Here is a 14,674-nt window from a genome sequence, read left to right as displayed (position 1 = left end):
GGCGAGCCATTCCGCGTCGTATCCTTTGAGGATTTTAACGGTGCCAGTTTCTTCACAAGGAAGCCCGTACGTAGGTTGTAGCACTAATCTTTGGCTCGTGGCCGTGTCAGAAATCGCCTCCCATGCTCGCGCGCGGTGTGAGAGACCGTGTGCATGCAAATGCTGTGTCGCACACTTCACGTAACGCCATCTTCAGTGTGCACATCGTGAACTGTTTGCTTGAAAAACGTGTGTCCCGCAGCGAGCGCTATTAAGCGTGTGATGATTGTAAAGGGATTTGTGCACTTTGGTTCCAAACTGTTAATTCTATTTCCATTTTGTAATACCTTTATGAACGCTTCACGTATAATTGAATTCTATACGTTATGTAATGGGTGTAACATTGTATTGTTATTGATTCTTGTGTTATTTCGAATGCTGCTGCATATTACTCTGCATCTGTAATTGCAGCCTTTTAAATTGTCAATTAATTTTCCCTTGCTATTGTCAGCTGGCGATCTTAATTGCAAAGACACTATCCCGTGCGGTCAAGGCTTGTTATTCACAGAAACCACCTTTGACGAGCTACAATATCTTTCCAGTTTAATACGTCATCTTAACCCGTTGCTCACCCCCCCCCCCCTTCACTTGTGCCCCTTGTCCTTTCACAGATTCACTGGTTTTCCATCTTCAACTCGTTCATGATGGTGATTTTCCTGGTGGGGCTGGTGTCCATGATCCTCATGCGCACGCTCAGGAAAGACTATGCTCGCTACAGCAAAGAGGAGGAGATTGACGACATGGTGAGGATCATTCCGCTCTCTGGACTGGTTAAGAAAATTATTATTGCTGGGCATGGTGTTATAAGTGCTGCTTTGCCGCCAAGAGTTGGCGGATCATACAGACTTAAGGGGTGACCAGGAGGTGGTGTTACTGGAGTGGGTTCATGCACCCACTATTGCAGACCATTGACTTATCCTCTCAGACATGTTTGCAGTATCCTTTACTCCCAGTCTCAAAATACGCCTTGAAATGAGTTCACATTTTCATAAATGTTCAATGCAGACCCACCAAAAAGAGTGTTTGAGTCTCGGTGAAGCTTTCCATACAAATGGGCACACAAATTGAGTCGCTTAAAGATATAACCATGTTACCATTAATTCCATATCGGTTTAACACGTAGGCTTTCGTGACCAATATCCATAATAGAGGTTTTTGGGTTATATTGTGTAAATATAAATGCGTCGTTAAAACTGTCACCATCCGTCACAGCCAATTAGTAAGGTTTGTCACGTAAGCAAAACATTCCAATTCCTTACTCGTTCATGATGCTAGTTCCGCACACCGGTGTGCTGAACTAGCATCATCATGATGCATCATGATGATGCTATTTGTAGTTACTGGCAAAACATTGTACTCAAATTGTAAATATTGTGGGTTTACTCTCCAACACACCGGTGTGCTGAACTAGTAACGAATTGGCATGTTTCGATTACTTGACAAACCTTAGTTATTGGCTGTGTCAGGTGGTGGCGGGTTTAACGACGCTAATATATATACGATCTAACCCGAATACCTCTGGATAATTCTAAATAAATGCTGTCCTTCGTAAACGATGCCATTGTTTATACCAACTGATAGTGATGCACACGACATGCTTAACAATTTGCTCTTCTAAGACAATGAATCTACAGCATGTGTTGACATGTCTGTGTGTATGCGCAAGGGTGACGTTTTTATATATTGGTTACCAATGGCAGTGCAGCTGACCTGACTGAAACATGATACTTGGCGGGCATTAAGAACAAATCCTAATAACTGTCAAGTTGCCCTTCATCCACCCGTCTTAAATTTGTTAAAATGTAACCATGTTAACGTTCGTGCATTAGTTGGCCGAATGCACGAACATTAACTCCCAAGAATGTTAAATGTGCTTTGTAGAATTTTATAAATGGTCAATGCACTTTCACACTTGAATGAGCCCTGAGCCAGTTACGGAAACTTCACATTACTTTGAGATGTGCAAGTTAATATCCTTAAGAACATAACTTGCCTTCCCACAACGTGGTACTCAATCAACCTTGGAGAGATGGTCTTGGTCTACCCTTCGACCATTGTTTTAACTGGCAGCTTTCTAAATGTTATCGACTTGCTCTAAACCACAGAATCACTCACCCTACTACGTATTAGAAATAATAGATAAAGTACATCCATCGCTATGTCAAGCCAATTGTTGCTATATTGGTAACAAATTATCTCGCACAGTAAAGAAATTGAGCTGGGTTCCCATCGAACCGAAATGTCTGAGAGATCATGTTGATTGGCATTAGTGGTAGACATCGCCATATCTTAGCAAAAAAATTTCGACTAATGGGAACACTCACAATCACATGATTCGGCCTCATTGACCATTTACTCTCGGCTCGCTCTGTTATTATTTGGTGCATGTGCTCCAAGGCTCCTGTTAGAGGTAATGGAATTAATTGTATTGCTGTGTGTACGGCGATTGTGCAGTTAGGCACACTCTTGTGTATGTATGTTGTACGTTATTGAACTTCTTTCGCACCATGCTTATAAACATACCGGAGGTATCCTCTTAGGTTTTTGTCGCTTATTAGATTGGCACTTGTGTGAACCATTGCCATTTTACATGCAAATTTTATCAATTTAGTTCTAGTTGATGAGCATTTCTTATTCCCATTGGCAGCTTTTTCTTTTTATCAGTCGTTTTCCACAATTATTTGTGAGAACAGCAGCGTTGCTCAAGTTCCCTCTGCAGTGGTGATGCTCCATGCTGATTGGTTATAATGCACGCTGTGTCACGCGCATAATGCGCGTGACACAACATTGCAAAGGGATGTAATTCCTACCTGCATGCGCTTCGGCAGTGTCACCCAGGCACTTGGAAGGGGCTCACTTGTGTTTCTCCAGTGAGGCTCGAACTGCCGAGACTGCCGGTCTTATTGTGGTGTTACCTCTATGAGCAATGTCCTCTAGTGTACAGGTAACGAAACTGTTGCTGCAGTGCTTTTATCTGGCTCCCAATGTATGTGGACCTTGGCCAGGAATTTATTTTAAAGCAGCGCTAAACATGATTGTCTGTGGGATCACAGAGTTGATGTCGCAGCATTTATCCAGAGGCGTGAACGATAAGTGTTGTACCTCCATTTAAAGGGTGACATTTGCCCGGCTTTTCTGATGAAACAGCATTTTAATGATGTGTGAAAAAAAGCATTTTTAAGAATGCAGCGATGTTGCGCAAAAGCTGGTTAGACCACATTTCTGAATTTCGTTGTTTGGCCTAAAGGCATTGATTCTGATTGACTTACTTCGCCCAATTGTGCTGTGCTCGCAACAAATGGTGTTGAATTTTAAAATAATTAATGCAGAGCCAGTGTTTCTCTCCTTGTTAGACCACAGCTGCACAAAGTACAGAACTACACGGTGGATTTAAGGAGATGTGTTGCATTAACCCTCTTGGGAGCAAATGTAAATATTCTGCAAATGAAATGTGACATTAAGCTCAAACTGCATAATGTATTTGTCCGTGCAGCTGGCTTTGTGCAAAAAAAACACATAAAGAGCTCCTAGAAAGCCAATATTGATCGAATGAACTTAAATTGGCGTAACACTGTCTATCCATCGCAGAGCAAATAATGGCATCTCCATGCCCTCTGAATTAACGAGAGGAGAGTGGTGGCCCTGAGGGGCCTTCTTTTGTAGCAACACATGCCTCTGCAACAAGCCGTTTTGAGGAACGGTTGGCAGCTCGTGTGGAGATCAGGTGCATGATAACCACCCCACACGACTATGTGGTGGTACAGCAATTAGGCTGCTTGCCTCTGCAGATGTTGCAAATAATACATTGGTATGCAAATACTGAAATGTATTGGTGAGACATTCTGAGCATGTCCCTGCTGAGACCGAGTCTCACGACTCGGTGAAGGCTTATTTGAATAAAAGGTTGTATAAGAAGTACTGTGATAATAAGTGCAAAGCAATGCTATTTCATCAGTAACCTGGCTGACACGGTAAAAACAATTAAAAACCTCATTTGCTATGAAGAAGGGCCAATGCCCACAACATCACCCATTATATATTTTTATTTTCCTTTTTGAGGCAGTGTAAATGATGAATGTGCTGAGTTTTTGCTTTAATCTCAGGTGGCTGCTGTAACTTAGAATTGTGGGGGGTCCTTCAATGATTTTTTTTTGTGCACGCGCTTCAAATGTTCCTTTTCCCCAGCACAGATACATATATAACCTTAACAATATTTCAGCCCATTAGGGATTTTATGAAGCATTTAGTGATTTTTTTAAGGTCATCCAACCAATTGAATAGTCTTAAAACATTTTAGACAGTCGTATCGGTTATAATGAGACCACATTTGAAGATATGAAGTCATTTATGTGTACGTTACTGCAGACAGCTACGCAATGCATGATGATTTGAGCTCTCTATCAGAAGGTTGTGAGTTCAAATCTTGTTTGGGAGTTGATTTTGCCCATAATCCCTTTTTGGGGTCATTAAAATCAAAAATTAACGTGAGAAATTCTGCAGTGGCGCTCTGGATATACTCGCCCCCTGCCGTAAATAGTACATGAGCACCGCCTCAATGGCCATTTGGGTAGGAAATCACTTCGACTGAGAGTTTATGCTGGGAGTTAAACTTACATCACAAATTATGGCGTGTTAAACCATTATTACATTTGGGTTTTCACTGAATTTTTTAACAAAAATATCTCTTGAGAATAAAAATAATAATTCATAACTGGTCTGACTGCCATGCATGTGGGAGAGTGTGCCCCTAGTATGGCTATATATTTCCTCTGGAAGTGATCTCTGAATTATCTTCGTAATAACCCATCTTGGGTCATTCTCTAATCCTGGATATTTCACTGTTCTATGATAGTTCATATTGGATATATCTTCAACTCACGATGTGGCATCGAAACAACAATTTGAGTAACATTTTGAATTACATTATGGAAGAAAATGCTTTAAACATTAAATACAGGAGAACATTTAAAGCCTTGGGCATGAATGTCAGCAGACCCCTTGAGGACAGCCACTCGCCTTCGAAGAAAAGTCCCACGGCACTAAACCAGACCATTGGCTGCCGCATTCAGTGTTGCTTATTTATTGCAAACGACTGTAAAACACAGGCACACTTTTTATAACGCGATTGTTTATAGGATGGGATGCAGTATATATTGTATTGTGACATTAAAGCTGCCGCCAGATTTTATGAACGACTGCAGGGATCATCTATTGCCTGGGCTTTTCAATAACAGTCTCTTACCACCAGAGGGAAATTAATTAAAGCTGTCCAAGGAAAAGCAGTGGCAATGGTCTTGGGAGTTTGACTGTCGCAGGCAGCCAATTATCATTCGATTTAACCCTTGCATTGAACTCTTGAACGCAGGCAGATCAAAGCCATTTCCACTCAGTTGATTATTTGGGATGGTGCTCATCTCCTTTGGTGCCTTTTTGCGCTCCTGGTTGAAATTCACCATTCCCGTGGCAGGGACCATTTCCCTCATTGGATGGTCACTGTTGACTTATCACAGTGTTGTACTAATGAAGGGAAGATGCAGTCATTGGATGCTTTCCCAAGATTGAAATGTGGCAACCTTCCAATTGTGAGTTGGTTAGCGTTACCAAAGTATCAACTGGTTGTCTTGAATGCATTCGAGGTGAATGCAGCCATGTGTATGCTTTGTGTTCCACTGAATGATCACACTGTGCAGCAGTGATTTGATCACATGAAGGCTGAACTGCTGTTCGTTAAGAGACACTCTTGAGTGACAGTAACGGGATGGTTTGTGCAGTCGAGTTGTTGCCGTTAGTGTCACGAAGGGGAGGAATTCATGGCGTTCGACATTAATAACGAATGGTCAATGAAGCAGATTTTCATGCACGCTTCATTTGAGTTTTGAATTATTGACTGGTGCTCAGAGGGCAAGAACATAGCACCCCTTTTCATCATTTATCAGGTGCTGAGGTAAAGTGTCTGACTCATCCATTCACGGGCATGCATCTCGATTTAAAGCTTTCGTGACTGCAGGGATTCATCTTCTTGGTTCTTTCGGTAAAGTCGCGTAGAAGGGAAATAATAAAATAATAAAAATAAAACCTAAAATAATTCTCACGACGTGAAGACCAGGTCTGTCGGGGAGACAGCATCTCCCCGACAGACCTGGTCTTCACCTGAGGACAGCTGCTTGCGTTGTGGCCGAAACGTCGTGAGAATTATTTTATTATGTTTTATTTTTATTATTTTATTATTTCCCTTCTACGTGACTTTACCGAAAGAACCAAGAAGAAGGGGCATGCATCTGTTTGAATGCATTGATCTACAAAGACCTCTTTGCAGTGGATTAAAGAAAGGCAAACCCAATAAAACGAATAGAGAAAAAACTTTGTCATCCGGCACTTTACCATCCAGAATGCTCTTAGCTGTCTTCTGCCATCGGCAGCAATACAAATCTTCCATTGCGTATCTGGAAAATTTTCGACAGCCATCCGGCATCCGGATACTGCCAAGTGGTGGCGCTCGCCGAAGTCTGTACATACTGTACTGTACGACTGTATACCGTACTCGAAATGGCCCCACTGCTTCTCTACAATTCACTTCGATTTCTCTAACACTTACTGGTGAGTACTTCTGTAAAAGAGTACGTTTCTCATTTTAGCTCAAATATAGGCTTAGTTTATTTATTGAAAAGTTTTATGAACTTTGAAAATGTGAACTATAAGTGTGTGTGTATATATCGGACTAACCGGCACTCTCCTTTCCCCAATGGATGCCAGATAAGAGCTTTTTGTTGTGATAGTTTTTCATTAGTGCTATGTTTTCCAAACTGCCTGACACGAGTTTGACGCTGATACTTGCGTGACCTCACTCTGTCAATGCAGTGAGATCAATGGAGATTAATTTAAAAGTCTACTTTTCTCATCAGCGATTCTTCATACTTAGACTCTCAGCCCAAGACAACTCATGTAATAGCCGTCTCATACAATCGAAGAGCGGAGAATAATTCAGCTTTGAATTCAGGGAAAACTGCACGAATGTGCAGCTAGCCAGGGAATGTCACGGCCTATTATCTTATTAGCCATCCTCAGGTGCCTGCAGGGTGTGCTTTTTGATAATACCAGTGGCACTCGGTACGCCGAGTAGGATACAACCTGCATAGGTAGTGTGCACCACAACCGTGGCAGTCGAAACTTGTTGGGAACAACTTTGAATGTTGGAGGTAGACTCCTTCTGCTTCTCTTTGTACTAGGCAGTCTTTGGCAAGTGAGCCAAAACGAAAATACACTACACTTGGGCATAGGAACAACGTCCAGGATTGCAGTCGTGCTGGCTGTAATGTTGCACTCGGAGCCCCTGACGGAGCCGCCTTACCACTCGATGTAACGCCCACGCTGCTGCTGTTGCTACGTCAACTAACGTGGGGACCCGTGCGTGCGCATTTGCGTACTTGTGACCCACTGCGTGGCAGGAGCGGGACCTGGGCGACGAGTACGGATGGAAGCAGGTGCACGGAGACGTGTTCCGCCCTGCCACCAACCCCGTCATGTTCACGGCACTCATCGGCTCCGGCTCGCAAGTCTTCTTCGTCTCCCTCATCGTCATCGTCGTGGCTATCTTCGGAGACCTCTACACCGAGTGAGTGCGTGCAGATCATGGCCGAGGATTCATTGACGATGACCAAATTGCTCGCCCAGTGCACTTGATATCGTCAAGGTTTCGGGAGATTGAGCAGGCCTGAGCCTTAATGTTTGGATGGGGAGAATCACTGCAATGCATACACCTGGTGTTGTAGGCTGCTGCAGGGCTATGTTGTGGGCAGTCAATAAAATTAATCACTGTGCTCGACTATGGTTTGGTTTATGCTCCTCACATCTTCACCTGCATGCATTGACCATTGGTGAAATATGGTTGAATTACTCCCACAACCCACATCGTGTAGGGAGGGCCTCTTTCATCATTGGGTTGAAGCATGGGCTGTACATGTTCAGTGATTGATGTCGTTGGTGAAAGCCAACCCAAAAAGCAAAGAAAACCCTGAACTTGTAAATGTTAGCAAGGCTACGTTGGCATCTGTCCACATTCGTTTGAAGCTTTTTTATAAAAATAATTTAGTTAACATCGCTTCCCAACTTCGACCTCCCTTCGACTTGACTTAGATTCTTACACAGTGTAGGGGCATCCTATTAGAATAAAACTTGGGGTGTAGGTGACATGCGTAGAATAGGGGTGGAGTGGGGCTGGCAGAGATGATGGGATCCAAGTGGACACGACTCAGCCCGGCTCTACTTAATTTTGGCTCAAGCCCCAGCATGGGTCTGGTGAGCATGCAAACTGCTCTTGGAACCATGGGGAAAAGCAACCTTCACCTTCCCCCTGCCTTCTTTCACTTGGCCATTACTTGGCCATCTGTATCCGTAGAGGCCACTATTAGTTTAGACTCGCAAGCCATCGAACGTGGGATGGTGGTCCTGTTCATTGGCAGCCCTAAGGCCAGTTGTGGAAAGTTCACAGTTTTGTCGTGGCCCATTTCTCCCATGGAACTTTCATTTTGGTCTTCTTAAAAAGTGGTACATATTTTAATAACCCTGGAGGATGTTGCACTGAGTTGACTGCCTGCTAGGATTTTAACGCACGACCTTTCAAATGTCAGGCGCACTTAAGTGCTGCTCTGCCCAACCAGATTTCCATCTCGTTGGTGTTGCTGTTTTGCTGCACTATGAGCTTTAGGCTTGGCCTTTTGAGCATCCCAGCCACCTCCCTTATAAATAATCTAGCCACTGGCATAGATCCTTTCTTTCCACTGTCTCTTGCAAGACAAATTGTAATCTATTTATCTGAATGATAATTTTTTTAAACTTAACATTATAGTTCAGTCACTCACTCAACAGAGCCATTATTAACACTGCCACATCACATGTGGACACAGAAAAAAGAAATGTCCATTCTTACACGTGCATTTTGATACATGCACCTTGAGCTTACGTCACACCCATCGTGTCCATGTATAATTGCTTTAGCGCGCGGTGTGATTCGTGCTGCCGAGGGTGACTTTTTTTTTGTTCGGCAGGCGAGGCTCCATGCTCAGCACGGCCATCTTTGTTTATGCCGCCACCTCCCCCGTGAACGGATATTTTGGAGGGAGCCTCTACTCAAGGCAGGGAGGTAAACGCACTTAAATAAGCACGCGTTTAGAGTCTTTTTGGCTGCTATACATTTCCACATAAGCCACTCTTGTTGAACTCTTATCATTTGTTCCCATGTCGCTTCTGAAAAAGAGCCGTATGTTGCTCAGTGGGCCTTACCTGGTAAAATAATGTTATATAGTGTGTTAATTCTAGATTTTAAGCTTTCGTAACTGCAAGGATTCATACTCTTAGGTATTTTCGGCTAAAGTCACGTAAAAATAAATAATAAAAATGGTAAAAATTATAATAGAAAGTAATAAAAATGATAATAGAAAAATATTTTATTTCTATTATCATTTTTATAATTTTTTTTATTTTATTTTTTACCTACGTGACTTTACCGAAAAAACCTAAGAGTATATAGTGCGTTTTTAAGCGCAAGACATGGTGCTTTGGTGCCAAGTTGATCCAAACATATAATACTGCCCAAGCCGAAAAGTATAACAGGTGACATTTGGCAATAGCCGTTGTTCACAGCACATAGAGAAGACATTTCTCATGGCATTACCTGTTCTATACTTTTCCTTTTGGAACAGTGACATTGGTGGATGCGTGTTTTTGGTTGTTTATGAATGTGCACCACTGTCGGCGTAGAATCACTTGGATTTTTGTTAAACAGGCGACGTGAATATAACAGCTCGAGTAGCTAAAAATGTTGATCAGGAGAGTATGCAGCGGCGCTTATGAAATAAAATGCTGTCATTGACTTGAATCTCGAATCGAGGCGACCTGAGTTTCATTAAAATTGAGGCATGGGTACTGTATTTCCTCTGTATGAGGCAGAGCAGAAGTTTCGGCTTTAAGATAGTTGTGTGCGCTGTGTTAAGTGCATATAGATCTGTAAATGCATAGTGGTCGCAAATTCAGCCCGTGTTCTTCATTGACTAAGAAGTTGCATGCATATCTGGAGATGTATTGTTTTGTGACTAGATAACTTTTGTCATTGAAATTATATTTTAAAAAATCCTTATTTAAAATGAATGTGTTTAAGTGTGACGGCTTGATATTTTTTTTTTACTTAAAAGGCAAATCGCATTTACAAATGTCTTGTTACTTTTTAACTAGTCTTTGCTTAAACGGTCCATTGAAGTTGGCTCTGTCTCGTTGTGTAAAATGGGAAGAGCATCGCCAGCACAGCAGTCATCTTCAAGTTGAACCCCACTCAACAATCACAGAGAACAAAAACAATCCATGATTCGGAATCTCTCAATATTGTTATCGGCCCTTACATTTGCATCCTCGCCATTCAGCAGAGCTTTAATGAAAGCTAATTTCAGTCTCTTATTTCCACTGCTACATAACCTTTCACTCCGCATTTAAAGGACAAGATGATTGTATTCCCAAGACCCCCATAATTTCCAGAACCGCTACAGAGCCCGTTGCATCTGACGCCTCGCGTGTGAGGTTCTCTAACAATGGACGTGGATCTGAGCCGGAGATAGGATTGTCCAGGGCGGAATAGGGCGTGTGGGAATTGTGCGGGCTGACGATAACAGAGTACGGATGCACTCAGGTCACTTAAAGAATATCGGAAAAAAAATTCCAGAATTCAAATCCAACGTCTGTATGCAAATGTCATTTAAATGTTTTCAGTGGTTAAAACATGCAATAGCATTTGTATGTTGTTTATTATTGGATATTTTCTTTTATCGCTCGTGCTGATATTAAGAATGTGTATTTAAATACACAACAAACTTATTTTTCTTGGTCAATGCATTGATGCACAGTCCGTGGTTTTATTTTTTCCTATGAATTGACTGCAAAATACAGAGGCAGTGTATTTGACCGAAACAATTCAATGCTTCAGTTTAACCACTCCATCCAGTGGTTGTACTATTTATTTTATTTGCAGTTTCGTGTAATATATATTTTTAATGTTTTCTGCCTGGTGTAAGCCCACCATGGACACCTTGTGCTTGGAACACTTAACTGGCATTCGAAGGCCTGTGAGGTCATCCAGTTGATAGTCATCTCATTCCATCAACCTGCAGAGCAAATACAATTATTGGTAATACAGGTTTTTGGGTTCAATCTCATAAGTATAAATGTATATCGCGTAAGTATAAATGTATACGTACGTGATGTAACCAAAAAACCTCTTATGAATAAATTCGTTCGCGAAACCTTTCGTGTTAGATAAAATTAGTAACGGTTTTTTTCAGAAGTCAACAATTGTTACCCTGGCCCCTGCCACAGGAATTTCCACCACTGGCTCAAGACTGCCAATAGAGATGAGCGTTGCCACGATGTTCCCCACCTCGCACCACTGATTATCACGGTTGGCTACGTACGGTGCGAAAGAAATTTAGCATTCATACGTCGAGCAGTGAGGCATGTTTTTCGATAACAATTGCACTATTTGTGTAGACACGAAGTGAAGTTTCTTCTTCTTTAATTCTCCATTAAATAACCCAAGGATAATTTTTCTTATTTTAGTGCCTTCATTAGCTGTAATTTTGTCAACACTACAATGAAGGTATGCCTTCATGCTGTGGGGTTTCTTATCACGCAATATTCATGTTTGTATTTTACACCAATTTAGGCCTAATTTATACCGCAGGGATTTTTGTGCAGTCATTGGTGAGTGTCTTGACAAACTTCCATACTTATAAATGTGTGACAAGTTGACTTGCTTTATTTAATTGTACCACTTAAAATTATATACTTGCCGGTATCTACACATTCAAATGGGTGTAGGATGGCGGTTAATCTCTATTGGTGGTCCTGATTCGGTTATAATAGATTTAAAATTTCCGCAGCAGCAAGCAATATATTCATACGACCACATTATTCTAGATGGGACAACGGCTGTAAACTTCACAGCAAGCATTTGCTGTTATGGTCCTTGAGTCAACATTCCTGGAATTGCTCTGATGCCGATTTGATCTTGGCTGGAATTTAAATAATAATGTAATTGATTTAGCAAAGCCTAACTGAGCATAAACACATTTTAAGACGTTCTGGATTGAAATACCTGACCTTTTTGAAAGTATTTTACACCTGGGAAAAAAATGACTGGACTACCTGGATGAAACTGACACATAAGAGAGCAGATTGTACACATAGATGGGTCCAGCTGGTTTGAAAGAATGGTGTATCTGCTTAACCTGAGGACCTCACATTTTGGGTGCTCTCCAAGCTGAATTCTGTTGTGGACATTTAGATTAATATTCATGGGAAATGTCACTTCGCGTCGTTTCATATAGCCTTATACCAGCTTTAATCTTGGTTGTGTGCCCAGGAGTCTTATCCAGGATCTCGGCATTGCTGGCTCTATGCAGTGGTGTGAACATGGGAGGCTGTTTCCAGGCCGATGAATACATCTAACACGCTCCCATCATGATGTTGCAGGACGCAAGTGGATAAAGCAGATGTTTGTCAGCGCGTTCCTCATCCCGGCCATGGTGTGCGGAACCGCCTTCTTCATCAACTTCATTGCCATCTACTACCATGCGTCTCGAGCGATACCATTCGGCACCATGGTGAGCTTCGAGATGACTGAGGGGCACAACGCGTAATGATTTTTGCAAGCGGGTTGACTTCAAGGCGATATCACTTTTTAAGTTGAGGAGTAGTTGCATTCTCCAATGTTGAGTTGCAAGCAACCTGATTGTGACTCTACGAGGCGTTGGCAACAAGTTGACGGGGCTTTAGCAGTGTTGAACTTTATTGTCAACTTCTTGAGCGAAATGGTAGGACGTATATCGATGCAGCCTGACAGTCAATCGGTTGACCGTTCAGGTTAACGGCGCTGGAGGTACACAGAACTGCCGTTGTACCTTATGATGGGGGCAGTGGATAAGAGTTTCCCTTCTGCCTATAACTGATGATTGGTGGGAGAAGTTTTCTTTATTGCAGCCAATGACACATTCCACAGCATCTTGAGATGCGGTCACATTTAAATGCTATATAAATCCAAATCGTGCTGTATTCCTCATGCTTTGACTCAACAGAAAAATAAGCAGCTGAATGCTCTAGCATTAGTGCTGTTAGCGAGCATCTATGAAGGCCTACACAGCACACGAGGGGGTGGGTGGCCAGCACCACTCCCGGCCGCCTTTGTCTTCCTAGTGGTGATGTTTATACATCACACCAGGTATTAATTTTAGGCAGAGTCGACCAAGAGGAGACCCAGGACCGGTTCGGATAATCGTCACTGATGTTGGCCGTAGGTGGGAATCAAACTGGTTCGTAGCGCAGCGCCCCAACCGCTACCGCTCCCTGCACCCAGATACACCAATCCTGCACTGGCACACCCCAAACTCTGACGCCTTACTTGGACCTACACGCAGCACAGATGTACACACCATACACTGACACGCATCTACTGCATCATACACGCCACCATGACTCGCACACACTGTGTTTTTGGCTATGCCCTTGCATATTAAACTATTGTAGTTTTCATTTTGCAGTGCAATCTATCATAATGTAACCTGCATGAACTGCTGCCAGGCTGTTACTTTGTTCGCCAGGCAATCGATGTTCAAAATCCGATTAATTGTTTTTTGTGGAGGCTTGTGGCGTGTGTGTCACTGCATTTTTTTTTACCGAGCACCCTCTGTTATTCTCACCATATTTATCCCGTAATTAAGTTAACGTGTAGACATGCTTTGAATAAAACCTATCCGCACACTTAAAGCTATTGCGTACACATTCAGTGATGTTATTTACACGAGTTGGTCATTGGGTAATTTGTCATGTCCATATTTTCCCAACCTTCTGCCCATATTTGACTGGGCTCCTCCACTAGAGGGGGTGGAAGGCCTTCCTAGTGCACCCTGGTTATAACTTCTGTTAAGAGAACCCTTTGAGACTTTCCATCCCCTTTGTAAAGGGGATATCCATGACTTTTGGGGGCGCCACGGTGGCGAGATATAAACTACCTCGCCTGCTATGCAGGAGGTCGTGGGTTCGATCCTGACCCTGACACCTGTATACTGTATTTGGAGTGTGCATGTTCCCCCCATGGTCGCGTGGATTTTTCTCCAGTTCCCCTGGTTATTGCCTCCACATTGAGTATTTGGCGGCTATTGATTTCCACATAAACCACTTCGATTTAAAGCTTTCGTGACTGCAGGGATTCATCTTCTTGGTTCTTTCGGTAAAGTCACGTAGAAGGGAAGTAATAAAATAATAAAAATAAAACATAATAAAATAATTCTCACGACGTTTCGGCTACAACGCAAGCAGCCGTCTTCAGGGTGGCTGCTTGCGTTGTAGCCGAAACGTCGTGAGAATTATTTTATTATGTTTTATTTTTATTATTTTATTACTTCCCTTCTACGTGACTTTACCGAAAGAACCAAGAAGATAAACCACTTCGTTGAGCTATCATTTGCGGCCAAGTCGCTTCTGAAATGGAGCTATGTAGCTCCGTGGATATAAGCTCACATGAACTTCTCCCAAGGGGGTGTACAAATATCCAACTTCAACTGTGATGCTATCTAGCGAGGTGGCATTTTCGCAGTCT

At 42.5% G+C, this 14,674-nt stretch overlaps 1 protein-coding gene across 1 annotated transcript in view; it reads left to right on the top strand.

Moving 5' to 3' along the window:
• TM9SF3 (transmembrane 9 superfamily member 3) overlaps positions 1-14,674 on the top strand; it is a 64,428-nt gene that overhangs the window by 26,430 nt on the left and 23,324 nt on the right. The window contains exons 6-9 of the mRNA XM_078859761.1: positions 651-782; positions 7,485-7,651; positions 9,084-9,178; positions 12,553-12,683. Coding sequence (XP_078715887.1) covers positions 651-782; positions 7,485-7,651; positions 9,084-9,178; positions 12,553-12,683 — 525 coding nt within the window. The remainder of the gene's footprint in view (positions 1-650; positions 783-7,484; positions 7,652-9,083; positions 9,179-12,552; positions 12,684-14,674) is intronic.

Source organism: Lampetra fluviatilis, chromosome 9, assembly GCF_964198595.1.
Source record: "Lampetra fluviatilis chromosome 9, kcLamFluv1.1, whole genome shotgun sequence".
Lineage (NCBI taxonomy): Eukaryota > Metazoa > Chordata > Hyperoartia > Petromyzontiformes > Petromyzontidae > Lampetra > Lampetra fluviatilis.
This window is presented reverse-complemented; position numbering and strand designations above follow the sequence as displayed.